The sequence below is a fragment of the Halichoerus grypus genome, chromosome 7, assembly GCF_964656455.1.
Source record: "Halichoerus grypus chromosome 7, mHalGry1.hap1.1, whole genome shotgun sequence".
Taxonomy (NCBI): Eukaryota; Metazoa; Chordata; class Mammalia; order Carnivora; family Phocidae; genus Halichoerus; species Halichoerus grypus.
In genome coordinates this window covers 124,728,360-124,744,768 of record NC_135718.1, presented here as the reverse complement: position 1 = coordinate 124,744,768, position 16,409 = coordinate 124,728,360, and the positions used below count along the sequence as shown (strand labels likewise).

Here is a 16,409-nt window from a genome sequence, read left to right as displayed (position 1 = left end):
TTCATCTGCCATCATCATTCCTATTTTTACCCGAATTTGTTTTCCACTCCAGTCTCCTACTGAACCTGTATCACCATGACCTCCTCAGGAAGTCCAGGAGCCAGGTGTCAATCCCTATTACCTTCAACTTCGTCATTTATGGCAACTTGTAACTTAAAATTTTTCTTCTAGTTTAGCTTGTGTTTGCTTCTCTTATCCCCTTACTTGCCCTCGCCTCTCCTGATTTCTGCTGGTTTTGCATTTCTGCACAGTCCCCCTGAAGTGCTCAACTCCACTTACAGCATTAAAATGTCCATTTATTAATTCAACAAAAATAAGTTGAGTGACTACCAATAGGGCATTGTGTTAAGTGTTGGCATCACATTAAACAACACAGCAAGTACTTGTCCATCTAGAGTTTAGGTTCTAGTAGGGAGATCAAAAGTAAACAAAGAATCACACAAGCAATCATTTGGCTACATACAGTTGGGTTAAGTGCCAAAAGGAAAAGTACAGGATGTGGTCTGTGTGGCTCCTGAAAAAGTACATTTAATGTCAGTCATGAAAGATTGATAGGATTTTTTTTTTTTTTTCTAAACGGGAGAGCTATTTAAGCAATTTTATTGGCCCTAAGGTGAGAAAGAGCTCGGGATCTTTAAGAAACCATGCAGTGGCGCTAGAATGGAGAGAACAAAGCAAAAATAGATGAAGCTAGAGCCAGGGAAGACATACGTGTGTTCTTTTCTACACTACAACACTACACTGTAATAGTTCTGTTGAACAAGCACCCACTTGGTACCGGGCATCACATTCAGTCCTTTATAAAAGGTATTGTAATTCTCTTTAGAGTTAGGAATTTCTAGAGAAATTAAATAATCTATCCATAGGATTATGCTTCTAGAAAGGAGTGGAAAAGATTATCTTTATGCATTGTAACACGGTGAAAATAATTTACCTTTTTTTTTTTTTAAAGATTTTACTTATTTATTTGAGAGAGAGAGAGACAGCTAGAGAGGGAACACAAGCAGGGGGAGTAGGAGAGGGAGAAGCAGGCTCCTGGCCGAGCAGGGAGCCCAACGTGAGGCCCGACCTCAGGACCCTGGGATCATGACCTGAGCCGAGGGCAGACACTTAACGACTGAGCCACCCAGGTGCCCTGAAGATAATTTACTTCTAAAAAACCCCTGGTCACAAAGCCAAACTTTATAAAATTTCCTTTTACTTTATTTTTACCTCCTAAGGCTTAAAATTAGAGACCCAAGTGAACAAGAAATGGGTAAGAAAACTAGAAAGAAACTCCTTCAAATAAACCTCTCAAAGACAAGATACACATTGCAAACTTTTGCATCTTTCTCTGATAATTAATCTGATGAGTCTGTTTTAGTTCGTCGTTAATTGTATTAGAGACCTACATGTAATTAAAAATAGATAATGTAACAACTCCATGGAAGTTTTTTGATTAAGGGTTTTATTGCAGTTGTCATCCTTTTGTACCAATTCAGTGGTAAATATTGCTGCACCAATTAATAATACATTAAACATATATGCCCAGTACTGACTTTTTAAATTAACAAACATACTTTTGAAATAAAATTTGTAACTAGTCAAACACTTTCTTGTGGCTAAAATTTACTATTACTATGCGCACACGCGCGTGTGTGTGTGTGTGCGTGCATACACACAGTCAGACTAAAGGTTCTTTCATACAAATCACAGGTTACAAAATTAGCTTTTCTTCACCACAGTCTATTTGGAATGTGATCCTGATGTGAAAGATAACCCATCATTCTACCATCAGCCTGGAGGATTTTACCCCTAAAGATCTTTTAGCCTCAACATTTCCAGCTGTAGAAAGTAATTTTCACTTTTTATGTGAAAAGAGCATTCAAACTATTTCTAATATTGTTAGCAGCATATTACGGTGACAGGAATGGAATCTGTTGCCTAAATTTTGGACTTATAATTTTATAATTTGAGAAAATTTTTCTTATTCAAAGACAGAAAATGATGTGCTGAAGAAGAGCAGGAACATGTGAAGAGGTACCTTAGTTTAATGCATATTTATTAAACTACTTAGCATCTGTCAGAGCGCCATTATCACCCTCAACTGTTTCAATTCTTAGGCCTCTCCCAAAATGGTAAAGTCATGGAAATGAACAAGAACTGTTTCTTCTGTAGGTTAAATGTTAAGTGAAATAAACAACGGCCGACTTTAGGGGGGGGAAAAAATCACAGATACATAAAAATTTTATTGTACCCATTTTCTAATTTTATATTTTTATTTATATTAGGGTATTATACAATTTTCAAAGCTAACAACAGAATCTTTTTAGTATGTGTATCTGAAGCATAACAAAATAAAAGTATTTCACAAAAGAAGTCCATATTACAGTACTATTGAAATATGAGGCATAGGATAATTACGCATTTGTGGGTTATAACATAATACATTCATTTTAAAGAAAAAACATTTAATATGAATAACATTTTGGTTAAAATAAATATCATGTAAATGTTAACAGCGACACCTGAAGTATATTGATACAAGAAAGGTGTTTTGTAATAGGTACTATGTAAAATGGTAAAGCATTCATGAAATGGCTGTAATATCTTACTAAATTTACAATCATTGCACATTGTTGAGCACTTTATTTATATAGGAATACCCTTCATCCACCATTCCTAAACCTAAGCATACAAAACAAAGTTACCCCACATTTTCTTCTGGGGAACTGGTACCAATGTCTAAATAAGGTTTAGAATCACATGTACCTTTCATTTTACTGTTTCCTAATTCAATTCAAATGTTTTACTTAATCAGTACAAAATTTGCTTATAAACAGAAATATAGAGAGAATATTTCATAGGTGATTACAAAAAATTAAAACTTCCAATCATCTTCATAATTCTTTGAAATGATCTCATTCAAAATTAAAATTTGTTGTTTACACAGTGGTTTCCTCAGGAAAAAATATGAACACTTAGATAGGAAAAAGATACAATATCCAAAACAAAAAGTTTCCACATGTAGAAAATAATAATGGATTTCCCTGATCATTAAATTCTTCCCAGCTATTTCCTTCTAGCAGAGAGATGAACTGAAAAGAAAAGCTTAAATCTTTGCTTAAAAGTCACTGTGAGGGGTTAAGCAAATGAATTTTAGATTCATGTATTTTTAAAGATTGCAAGAAAAAGGGAGATTATCTGTTCCAACTACAGAACAATTTCCTCTCAATTATATTATAATAAGATGAACATATGACACTAATGGTCAACAAGAACAATTCTACTTGCTCATACTTCTGGAGACAAATCTATGGGTGCTCAGCGTAAAAGCTGTAAAGTAACTGGAATCTGGTAAAAACAATGTATCTGGCCCTCCACCCAGGTGCCTTCTGTCTATCCCAAGATAAAATTACCCTTCAGATACCATAACTGATTACATTCTGGAAGAAAAAACAGTTTATGCTTTTGCCCTTATAAAGTTTTACAAATGACTTGAAAGTACTCAAATGAGTGTAAGAAAAATACTTATATGAGAAGACGAAACCAGCAGTTACATCAGCTAAAGGTAGGTATTCTCCAAACATGAGGCTTTCACGCCGGCAGGATTATCCATCCCAGGGTTTTATAGGGTGGCGTGGCGTCCTTGAACGGTGACTGCCACTCGGCCTTTTGGCTTTCACAATTCTGTGAAGAACTGGTCACTTCAGGGAAGGCACTCAGGGAAAACGTCTCCACCACAGCATTTACTAAACTCGGCCTACTTCCTTAAACTAAATGAAGCGTTACCACCTCTGTCATCTTCATGCATGAATACAGTACTTTGCTTAAAAGCTTCTCCACAGAAATGTTATTCTTATAAAAATTCTGGCTGTGGTAATGGCCAGTTCCCATTGCTTTAAACATATTCTCAAGTTACAACCTTGTCAAATGCATTGAAACTGTGTCAACATTCACAGGTACAGTGCAACACACATCCTTTCTTCTCTCTAACAAGACAAAATACACGCATACAGGGTGGCCCAAATTTTAAAAAGTTAAAAAAAAGATGTTTTTAATCCAGGAAAAGTGTTGGTATACTAAATATTTTTTAAAGGGTACTATGTTCTCAGAAAATCTGAAACATAATGGATAAAATGCACATACAATATAAATAGGAAAGTAACTTGAAGAATACAAAAAAATTTCTGAAGGGGACCAATCGGAACTTCAATAAAATCTATGAATAAAAACATGCTTACACGATAGTGTGCAATTATGAAGAGAGAATTTAAATTTATAAAGAACTTGAAATATAGTACTACAAGATTATTCAAAGATTTTTCAAAAGTACAAACAATAATAAAAACACACACAAAAAAGCCTCGGGCAATGTGCAACTTCCAAAATTACTATCACACCAGCCAAACAAATCCTTAACCACTTTTTAAATGGATTCATTTATACCATTGTAATGCAAAGAGACTATCAGAGATATTAAAACAAGACAAAACAAAGCAAAGAACTCTTCAGTGTCTGACTCATATTTTGTCCCCCAATTTTTTCACATTTAAGAGTTGCATTTTGAATGTATAAGCTAAGAATTTTAAGTGTTTCTCAAATAGTTTATGTCTACATTTACCTTAAGAATTATATTTGAAAGCTACAATGCTAAGAACTAAAACACATACTTCAAACTTTTAAAAATAAAATAATCACAAAAGTTCACAATTGTGTTAATCTCAAATGTCCATAAATGATGAAAAAGCAAACAAGTCACATGTTCAGATACTTTTCCTCAGGTTACAAGTCTATCTTGATGAGTGCCAAGCTGCACCTTCAATATTTGGCACTGAGAGTCTATCTGAACACAATTTATCAGCAAAAAAAAAAAAAAAAAATCTAAATAATTCTAAAAACCTTTAGCCATTAAAAACCATTAAGTTTCATTTACTCTCCTAACATGCAATCTGACTATCCAAAGTCATTTGGGGTTTGCAAGAAGGCGACTTAAACTGGTACAAAATGAAGCTTATATGAAAACTGGTTAAGGATTCAAAGCACATTAGCTCTGAAAGATTCATCTTAACACCCAGACAAAAACAGGGAGGTATGATTTGCACAAAAATACTTTAAATTATTTTGGTTATGTTCTTCATGATCTTCCACCTATTTAGCTGCTTGCGGTGCACGCGTGCATCCTCTTGGCTACGTCATAAACATAGGTGATGTCTGGTCGCTTCTCTGGATCTGGGTTGATGCACATATTCACTAACTGTCGTAGCTACAGAGAAAGAAAATACAAAATGCTTTAAAAAACCATTTCAGTTAGTCATTAAAAATATTCTGACTAGATACAGATTTACAAGGAAAGTGCATTTTGTGACTAAATACCCATATGTGGAATTTGGGAATCAAAACAGATGAGCAGAGGGGAAAAAAAAGACAAATCAAGAAACAAACTCTTAACTACAGAGAATACTGACGGGGAGGTTGGTGGGGGGATGGGCAAAATCGGTGAGGGGGATTAAGGAGTGCACTTATGATGAGCACTGAGTAAGGTACAGAATTGTTGAATCACTACATTGTACACCTGAAACTAATATAACATTGTATGTTAACTATACTAGAATTAGAATGAAAAAACTTAAAAAAAAAAAGAATATATATGACTACTGTCAATGATTTTACAATTAGTTGAAAAGTCTAAGAAGTATGTATAGTCATTGGTTGAGTATTAATGTCAAGCAAAATGTAGTGTCTACAATCAGAGGCTTTAAAATGATTTTACTATTTTTCAAAGAAGTTTATCAGAAGACAGTAGTCATGAAGGACAACAGGTTTTTAACTCTAAGCCTCTAAATTAACTGTAGATATATTATACACATTTATTTGATCTAGAATGTACTACATTAGCCTTGATTGTAAGTTTAAATTTTCATAATTATATACACTATATCTATAGATCTAAGCTTATATGAGGCATCGGGTAGGTTAGCTATCATATGCACTTATCATAAACCATTTTATATAAATACAAAATGTTTTTATTAGTTTCATATTAAAGAAAAAGCACTCTTCTAAACTTAGAATAATAAATTATACGCAAGGTAAATTACAAATAGTATTCTAATACTCAACTGCATGAAGCAGTATTAGCATCTTCACTTTATAGATGAAAGAGCTGAAGCTTACTTATTTACATTACAGAAAATAAGCACACTTCAATAAATTAAAAAAGAAAAAATCCTTCCATCTAGTCCTAGAGCCACTGAGTAGAAGTATATGGAACTTCATTTTCAATTCCAACTGCCATCAGTTTATGACACTATGTGTCTTCGTAACACTGTATGTGGTCTTTCACAGATGATAAGCCAAATAAAGAGGAAGAGCCAAATTCTTTGGCTTTGTATGCATGTCTTGAGGAATAATTTAGATATTTTGAACACTTGCATTAATTCTTTCTGGCCAGTTATTAGCATGTAGTAAATGTTAATGGTAATATTATACCCACTGAGAGGGTCTGAGGATTTCAATTTATATTCCTTGCAAAGCAGCAGACAACAGCATTAAACATCCTTAAGGGGTACAACAATACACAAGGCATTTTATTATGGCGATCTAAGAGAAATTTAAATCAGAAAGAGGTTGGCATTTTACCCATTAAAATAAAAACAAATACATTCAATTATACACAATACAGAAAACAGGAGGAAAAGCATTTATAATGATACTTGTATTTAAAAAGATAATGTATTCTAACAGTCACCCAGTTGTCAGATATTTTGTTTAGAGATAAAAATGACAAAAGCAGCAGAAAAGATGACAGAAAAAGATAACTGTGGTACAAAAATTCATTCTATTTAACCAGAATACACATAGGTGTAATGGCAATTTTTGACTGAATAAAACTACCACATCCTTCAAACTGGTCCAGAAGCCTCATCTTTCCAGCCTAATAGGTCAGAATTGGGTGAAACTTCCAACCTACTGTAGCAAAGGGTCCTCAAGTTCTCCTGCCCAGAAAAGAAAGTGCCCAAGAGGGGCGCCTGGGTGGCTCAGTAGTTAAGCGTCTGCCTTCGGCTCAGGTTATGGTCCCTGGGTCCTGGGATCAAGCCCCGCATCGAGCCCCACATCGAGCCCCACATCGGGTTCCCTGCTCAGCGGGAAGCCTGCTTCTCCCTCCCCCACTCCCCCTGCTTGTGTTCCCTCTCTCGCTGTGTCTCTGTCAAATAAATAAAATCTTAAAAAAAATAAAATAAATAAAATTTAAAAAAAAGAAAGTGCCCAAGATTAAAGATAGCTGGATATAAATTTAGTTGAAGAGGACAAAGATTCTCTGGTTCTCCAAAGTGGAAGATGAGAACCAGATGTAGTAAAGAATACAGTAAATGGGGAGGGAGTGGGGATGGCACCTGAGCCGCTGCTTTATTAGCCCTCCTTCAGGACAGCCTTCCTAAGGACTGACAGGAGAGTCAGAACGCTACAGTAGACAGAACCAGAGCAATACCGCCTTTGCTTTTCCTCTTTCTTATGTGGTTCGATCTCCATCTGAAGTGTAGTTCATTGTGTCATAAAGATTTATCTTTTCCAGAGAAGTTTCTAACAAGTCACGTAGTATAAAATCATATACGATATAAAATATGCATACCTCAGTATATTTATGAATCAATCTGTTGATAAATTTTTTCCTAAATTATCTAATAAGCAAATTAATAAACTATGAAAATAAGATCCTTTAAAATTAAAATATGCTTGAGTAGCGATTCTCACTCATCTAGAGTAGAGCACTATGCTGGCATCTGAGGACACTGAGGGTAAATCAGGGTAAAGAACCGGCCCAGAAAGGAAGGCCTATTGTCCAGGATGGGATGTGAGAGAATGACTCATTTTCCTTCCTGACAATCTGACCCTATTTCCTTTCTACCTCTCCCTTCTCCATTCATTCATTCATTCATTCATTCAATAAAATCTTATTGAGCATTTATTATGTGCCAGACACTTTATTATAATGGTAGTAAGGATAAAGCAGTAAATGAAATCTACATGGCACCTGCCTTTGGACAGCTTACAATCTAGTGGGGGAAGAAGGACTGGCAAAGAAGCAAATGTGGGACTGAGGGAGACTGAGGAAATCATATAACTAATTCTATTATAAACTACAAAGTGATAGGTATCTCAAGAGGTATTTGTGAGATAGTTAGAGGCAAAAAGACTGTAGATGGCCGCCCAGAAGAGACAATCATTACTTTCCTCTTTTTCCTTCCATCTACCTAACTCCGAGTTGTTCCATCTCATTCACTGAGGACATCCAGCTAACAGCATTCTTCATCCCAAGTACAACAACCACATCTTTGGTCACTGTGACGCCCATGTGGATCCTCTATCCGAAACAAACTTCTTGATGACCTGGCCTTAATCTTCACTTTCATTCCATTTTAGTCTCTGCCTCCCAGGGGCACAGCCTAAGTCTTACAATGTCCTATGTCACATAAGAAATGTGGGCACAAGCTCCTGTCCTTCCAGGGCTCACACCTGTCTCCCAGTATGGTTGTGCTTTGATTTGAGACCATTTCCAATACCTTTCCACCTCGTCAATCATCTGCTTCTGGATTTACGTCATTCATTTCCAGGCTAGACCTCATAGCACAATCCTTTAACCACTTCTTTGGCAGCACCATTAATAATCCTTTGTCTTTTCACAATATCAACCCTGACAATTGTTTTGTTTGCTTCTCTACCAGGATGTGAAGGACTGCTGGAGAAAATTGCAGACTCCATATTGTCTGGAGTCACCAGATTCATGGTTCCAACTGCAGTTAGACCATAAAAGCTGTTCTGTAATCCAAATGTTTTGCCTGATAAACTCCATTTCCCACAATGGCTAATTTCAACCTTCACTAATCTGTAGTCACCGCCCTCAATTCTTTTTCACCTCCTACTTCACAGAGAAAAATCAATAGTTAGGTTTAAGCTTTCCTCAGTATCTCAACCTAACCTATCAATATCTGATCCATATCATCTCTGTTCTAGCATCAGAAGAATATTGTTTTCCTACTACTCTCAATTCTATCACTGGGATCTCTTCCAAGAAATTATACATTATACACCATTATACATCAGTACCTGAAATATAGTTTGCTATGAATATTTAATGAGTGAATATTCTATTATTACTCTTCCATATTTTCAACCTCTCCTCATTTGCTGATTTCTTCATCATAGTCTATAAGTATAGTCAAGTTTCTCTTCCTCATCACTGCCCCATCTAATGTATTTGCTCCACAGCCAAATGTCTTCGGGGTGGAAAAAAAAACAACCCACTATCCTTACTATATCAACTTCCTTAATCCACTTATTTAAGCCAACTATAATCACTTTTTCATCTCCTCCACCCCCAAGAGTACTTCACTGAAATCGCTCTGGCAAAGGTTAGCAGCATTTCCAATTTGCTAAATCTAACAAACTCTTTTCTGTCTACCACTTACTCAACCTTTCTGCCTGGCTGATGCTTCTGATCACAGCCTTGCTGGGAGTTGCCTCCTCCTCTGGCTCCAAGACTCCATATTGGTTCTCCTCTCATTTCTCTGACTTTTCCTTCCTTTGTAGGTTTAGCTTCCTCTGGCAGTCCCTCTATTGTCAGTGTGCTCCGAGGTTCATTTCTTTCCTTACCTCTTTTGTCTTCTCTCTCTACACCTTTCTATCCTACACAACTTTACTTACTCCCATGGCTTTAATAACCACCAACACAACATGCTGAGGAACACACACACATACGTATCTTCAGGCCAGACCTCTTCATGGGCTCTATTCACTTATTTCTGCCTGGCTTCTGAGCATATCTATCTAAGAACACCTCATATTAAACATGTTCGGAACTGAGATACTATTTTCCTCCCCAAACCAGCTCTATCTTGGTAGTGCCTCCAATTTCTCAAGCCAGAAATCTGAAATTCATAGGAGACACGTCCTCATACTTCCTCCCCCTGGCCCAACAATCACCAACCAAGACTTACTGTTTCCTGACTGTATTTCTTCTTGCCTTAGGCTCCACTGCTTACATTCAAGGGATAATCTTCCCACTGACAGTTTTACCTCCAGTGTCTTCCAATCTCCCTAGCACTGCCTGTAAACACCAAGCTGACCACACTTCAACATTAAACATCTCAATGTCTCCCCACTGCCCTTTACAAAGTCTAACCATTAGTATGGTTTATTATGGGCTTCTAACATCTGGCTCTTGCTTACCTTTCCAGCCTCATATTTAGCCCCAAACCCCTCCTCCCTTCAGCCCCACTCTACACTCTAACCATAACAAAGTGTTCAGTTCTGTGCTCACCAAACTGTTTTATGCCCTGAATCTTTGTGTATGTTGCTTCTCTGCTTATAAAGCCTGCCTCAAAATCCCCTACTCTCTTGCCTGTCACCTACTCATTCTCTAAAGCCTTTCTTAACAACTCTGTTGCCATGCAGAACTTAAACATATACATATATATATATATAAAGTAGGCTCCATGCCCAGTGTGGAGTCCAACCTGGGGCTTGAACTCCTGACCCTGAGATCAAGCCTGAGCTGAGATCATGAGACAGATGCTTAATCAATTGAGCCATCCAGGTGCTCTCAGAACTCAGTATTTTCTATTTGCCCTCCATCATACCCTTCACATACTTTTTTTTTTTTTTTTAGGTATAGCTGACATTAACATTATATTAGTTTCAGGTGTTCATGTGCTTTAATTAAAGCCTTTATAACACTTTATTGTACTTCATTTAATATCTGTGTTCTCCTATTAAACTGAAAGACCTGGAGGATGGATATTATATGAACAGTAAGTGCTCACTGACATGTTAAATGAAAGAATGAATGGGTAACTTCTGAGTGAGGGAAAATGGAATGGTTTTGTGGTTGTGGCAGCTGAGCGAAGGTCCAAAGCATGAACACAATTTTGATATATAAAAGGGCAGGGAAGATTCTAAGCAGAGGTAACAGACTGAACAAAGGTGCTGAGCTAAAGAAAGTGTGAGATGTGTGAAGCAATGGCTAGTACTTCTGCATGACTGGGGAGCAAGCAACAGGGATGAAATGATAAACTGAGGCTAAGTAAAGGAAAGGCTTAAGGAGTTTAGAATCTATTGCTATAGGCCACAGGAAGTCAGTACTTAAGCCACGAGGGAGAGGTCATTAAAGGTGCACTTCAGTCCGTATTTTCTTGGAATAGAGCAAAAAGAGAGCAATACCAGCAGAACACTCAATAATGTTCCTGTAAGATTTCAGGCAAGAAATATTGTTCATCGAAGTTTTCACCAGGGAATGTGAAAGAATACTGTGTCCACTAACAGAAGTAGGTGACAAAGAAGGAAGAGTGGCTTTTCAGGGGCAACAGGGCCACTAAGTTTTGAAGGTATCACATTTGAGGTATGAACATACCGCAATTTGGGTGGAACTGTGAATTCCTGAATTTGGGGTTTAATTCTGTATCTATATCTAAATAACTGAATTCTATATATTAAACAATTTTTGTGATTCTTCCTATATCAAGATCATGAAGATAAAGGAGACAGCTTTAGTGAAACGTTATTACCTATACCGAACATAATTTTGCACCACACAGTTCTCTTAAATATTCATATGTTAATTTAGTTTTACTTAAAGGCAGGTATCATTCTGGATTTTAAAAAATCCTGTATTTATATAGGATTTAATATTTTACAAAATCTTCCATATCCTTTTATTTTTAAGTATTGTAATCTCTCATAACAATCTCAATTTAGAGAGGAAAAAAAAAAAAACAAACCTAAGAGCCAATTAAAAAATTAATAGTGAAACCTGAACTGGGCCCAAGTCATTTGATTTTTAATGCAGGCCTTTTCCATTTCCCATTGTTAAGAGCTTGCCTACTTTTATCTAACTTGGCCTTTTGGTTTGAATTCCTCATTACGACTAATACAGATCTGCATGCATAATGATTTCTAACTGGTTGAATTTCAAATCATTACCACTATAGAGGGATATCACTTAGTCTGAGGTATTATCTGAGTTCCCATCAAGAGAGATGAGTTACTAGGTATCGATAGAAAATACTAGTTATGTGGTGGCCATCACGGAGTAGAGAAGCTAGCGTCTTAGGTACTTTATTCAAATACTCAAGAGGTTGGTCTGACTTCCATCCAATGAACACAGTGGTGAGATGCCTCGGCTTTAATCAACGGTGTCAAAGCTGATTTGCTGTTTGTTTTCTCTTAAGCAAATCAGAAGAATAGAATCCATCATTCTAAGTCCTTGTCAAAGAATATTTAACGGTGTATTGAATACTGAAAAATCTGAATGTTCAAAGAGTACTGAAAGGTGTGCTACATAGCTCCTATCAAACTCCTGCTAAAAGAATGAAAATTTAGGGAAGACCCTGTATAGGATAAGATTCATCTTTATAACTTTGGATAATCTTAGCTCTACCCTTTAATCAAATTAGGCCACGAGAAGCTACATCATGGGAGCACAATGGTTTATCCAGCTGCCAAATTGCCTTTCCAAGACCATGCTTTAATGCTTGCTTTTGACTTTTATCAAATATCACGTAGGTATTTTCTGTATAGTTGCTACTAAAGATACTGCCTGGTACATTACTCACAGATCCTTATAGGAGATATTTCTATTATAATTTAGTGGGAGAAAACTTTGTCTTCTCTGAGGAACTGGTATATTTCCTCCCTAAAAACAGAAATAGCCCTTTGAGCCCCGACAGAAAGGAAGCAATAACTAGATGAACAGCTCAACCATGGCAACTCTGCTGGCCAGTAAGATAGGTGTGCCTACATCTCTTTAATCCTTGGTTCTGAATTTGTACTTCCATTTCTATTTTAATAACTTATTAAGTCATGTCTTTTTTTTTTATTTTACTTTTTAATTTTTTTTTAAAGATCTTATTTGAGAGAGAGAGTGAGCACAAGTGGACGGAGGGGCAGAGGGAGAAGGAGAAGCAGACTCCCTGCTCAGCAGAGAGCCTGACATGGGGCTCGATCCCATGATGTCCTGGGATCATGACCTGAACCAAAGGCAGACGCTTAACTGACTAAGCCACCCAGTGCCCCAAGTCATGTCTTTTACTGTAAGTTATCTCAAATCCTTTTTGAAAAAAAGGCAGATTGGAACACAAAATAGGAGATTTACATATAGACCTGCATTCTTAAATGGATGCAGTTTTCCTTGATATATATGAGATAACTACTGGTTGTTCTAAAGATATATCTAAATAGACATGTTAACGTAGTGGAGGAAAAATCAGCTACAACAGTCTTTGGCAATGTAAAGGGAAAAAAATCAGAACATAAAACTTACTTTCATGTTACAAACAGCCATGGACTAAGTTTGATGTCTTTAATAATTTGGTTTAAAATTGCAAATTTATATGGATCTATGGATGGTCTCTTGTCATACCAGATAACAACAATTCACATTATATAAATAAGGTCACATCTCATCCTGTCTTCTTTGAATGTATACAAAAGTACAGTTTCACTTTACATGGTAGAGTTATTTGTGCTCCTGCTATCATGAATAGGAGGATAAAACTGTCACCTACATATCAGAAACCAGAAACATTAAGAGACAGAATAAAGAGTTTAAAAGTCATTAAGCAGAGGAAGAGGAAAAACTCTTACCTTTGCCAGACAGTTTCCAAATTTTAAGTTGTTAAATAACTACCCATAACAGGTTCATTTGGTTACTCATAGTTTCATTTTTCACAGCCAGGAGACACGTCTAGAGGCCACGTTACTTAGATGGAGATGCTCGATACAACCAGTAGTTAGTTTTCTTAGGTTTCCAGTGAAAAGCTGGAACACAGTCCCCTGAACATTTTCATGTTCTATATGGTAAGATGTTTATGCTCTATAAGGTAACTCTGGGGCTTTGACTATATGTTATTTCTAGTACCAGAGCAGAGAGAAAACCATTTCCTAAAAGCTGGTATTTATTGAGTTCTTATCATGAATCAGGCACAATTCTATGCATTTGCACATGGCTTAACGATTCAGTCTTAATAACAACTCTTTGGGGTAAGAGTAAGCACTACTACTATGACATTTTACAGAGGAGTAACATTCCCAAGGTCACAAAGGCAGTAAAGAGAACAGCCTGGATTTGAACTGAAGTAGTCTAGCTTCAGAGTCTGGGCTTTTAAAGTTACTGTGTTATACTGCCTGAGAAAAATCCTAATGTGGTCTGAGTTCCCTCATGGCCACCTCTGCACAAAAGTGGGAGACCTTCCAGATAGACAAAGACAGTTTTAGACTACTTAATTCTCAAAAGAATGCTAGCTCTAACCTTGGTTCATCTAGTTTCTAAATTAATCAATCTGCCCTCATATTTCATAGGCCAACTTTGATCAAAAAGCAAACCCAAAAATTTTCTCTAGCGTTCTACAAAACTCACAATGAGATATAGGCCTACTTTATCCGTAAGAGATACATTTAAATGATAACACAAAAATATTAAGATTACTATTATGGTTCGAGTGACAATTTTAATGTTATTTCTAATCTGACTCATTGATTAAAGTGACAGTAACTCCCTCCAAACAAATAAAATGTAGTTGAATTTTAACATGGAATGGTTTCTTTATGCTAGATTATAAACTTACATAGTGACTTGATGAATTATAAAAAATGTCTCTAATTTTTCTATCAGAAAGTCAGACATTAAATAATCAGAATGTGGTAATTATCTTAGCGATTTCCCTCAATGTTAGTCTTTATATTTTAAAAAAAGTTCCTATAAGCCTCCGGAAGAAAAAAAAAAAAAAAAAACCTTTAACATTTAACTAATAGTCTGCAAAAATTCTAAGTACTATATTATTAACCATGTTCGAGGAAAACATGTTCATACAATCACTTTAAGAATTTCCTATACATTCCTGTATGTCAGGCTTTAATTCTAATAACATCATTGGGCAACTTGCTCAAAAAAAATCTTTGTGTTTGAATTGCAGGCATTTGTTTTTCATTTATTCCTTCAAATTAGAGAAATAATGTCAAAATCAGTAGATATTACAACTTTGATAAAAAATAAATAGAAGTAAAGAAACATTTCATGGTTTACATTATGTCAAAAAATTTAGTTTGCATTACTTAACACATGTTTATAAAAATATGTACTTTGTTTTTTTTTAATTGTTTTATATAACAAGATAAAAATAGGCAAAACAGAGGTCTGAATATGCAAAAGCCTTTACAAAATCAGAGAAAAAAAAAACAGCTTAATTCAGATGCTTAAGGGAAATTTAAAAAGCAATACAGAAACATTTAAATGAGAAAAAGCATACAGTAAAAATAAAATGAATTCTCTATAACCTTTCTAAAGGATTATGAAATCACAGTCATATGGAAATTAATATTTGTTTTCAATAAATAGAGAAAATAATAATATACTAACATAGACTGATCTATATATTTCCAAAGAAATATCAAAGCATATGGGTTAGTACCAGAAATATTAAAAAGAAGAGAGTGTGAACAGTCATTGTTGTCAGGGCGATAACCCAATTACGTATCAAGTTCAGTCACGTACAGGTAATAACAATAGGGCTCTTTGTGCATTATAGCTTTAGGTCACTAACACAATTCTCAACAGAATAATAAAGACTGGTGCTATTGGTACTGTTTCTTTTTCACCCCCATCTTAATCCCTCTGAGACCAATTATGTTATATCAGCCTCCCAGATATACCCAATTTCCATCTACCCAAGGACACATTTTAGCACCCCAAAGTGGGTCTAATACATTAAAGTACACTATATTTTGGAGCTTTAGATATTTATACAAAATGATTAGGCGTATCCAACTTGTACACCAAAGCGTCACTAGTGATTGACTTGGGGGTAAGAGGGAAAAGGGGAAAAAAAAGCAGTCTTACACAGATATAAGGTAGTGTAATGTCTATATTTCACAACTGAAGATCATTCAGTGTGTCTTTTGAAAACTGTGAAAGTCTTACAGAAAGTTACATGGTTTTATAGGATCCCACAGGATATGTGAAATATAGGGCACCGTTTTGGATTTGTGTCTTCAAGGAGCAAGTCCCCAGTGTCACTTCAGAAGCATAAGTGAACAAAGGGCCTACTTAAATATATTTTTTAAACAAAAATGGAACATTCAAAGCTTAAAGATCTAATCTTATATGGCAACTCTAAGTAAGGTGGTCAATTGACATTATAAGTGATATGAATATCTAACTTACTAAACCCATTTTTAAGAAGGAAAATCAAATATTATTAAGTGTTTGAGATAACATCCAATGTTAAGTTAATCTTAATAAATAATGGCACAGTTACATATTTATTATTATAAACAGTCTCGTCTCACTTAGCATTGGATTACATGATTATAAGGAGTACAGAAATATTTGTGAAAACAGATTTAGCGCCAAACATTAATTGTGCCATTTAATTTAA

General features: G+C 35.6%; 1 protein-coding gene across 6 annotated transcripts in view; it reads right to left on the bottom strand.

Annotated features, from left to right (window-relative positions):
- Positions 1–2,225: 2,225 nt before the first annotated feature.
- NEK7 (NIMA related kinase 7) overlaps positions 2,226–16,409 on the bottom strand; it is a 166,005-nt gene continuing 151,821 nt past the window's right edge. For all 6 annotated transcript variants that reach the window (XM_036121902.2, XM_036121919.2, XM_036121948.2 and 3 more), the window contains one exon: positions 2,226–5,245. In XM_036121902.2, coding sequence (XP_035977795.1) covers positions 5,135–5,245 — 111 coding nt within the window. In that variant the 3' untranslated portion in view covers positions 2,226–5,134. The remainder of the gene's footprint in view (positions 5,246–16,409) is intronic.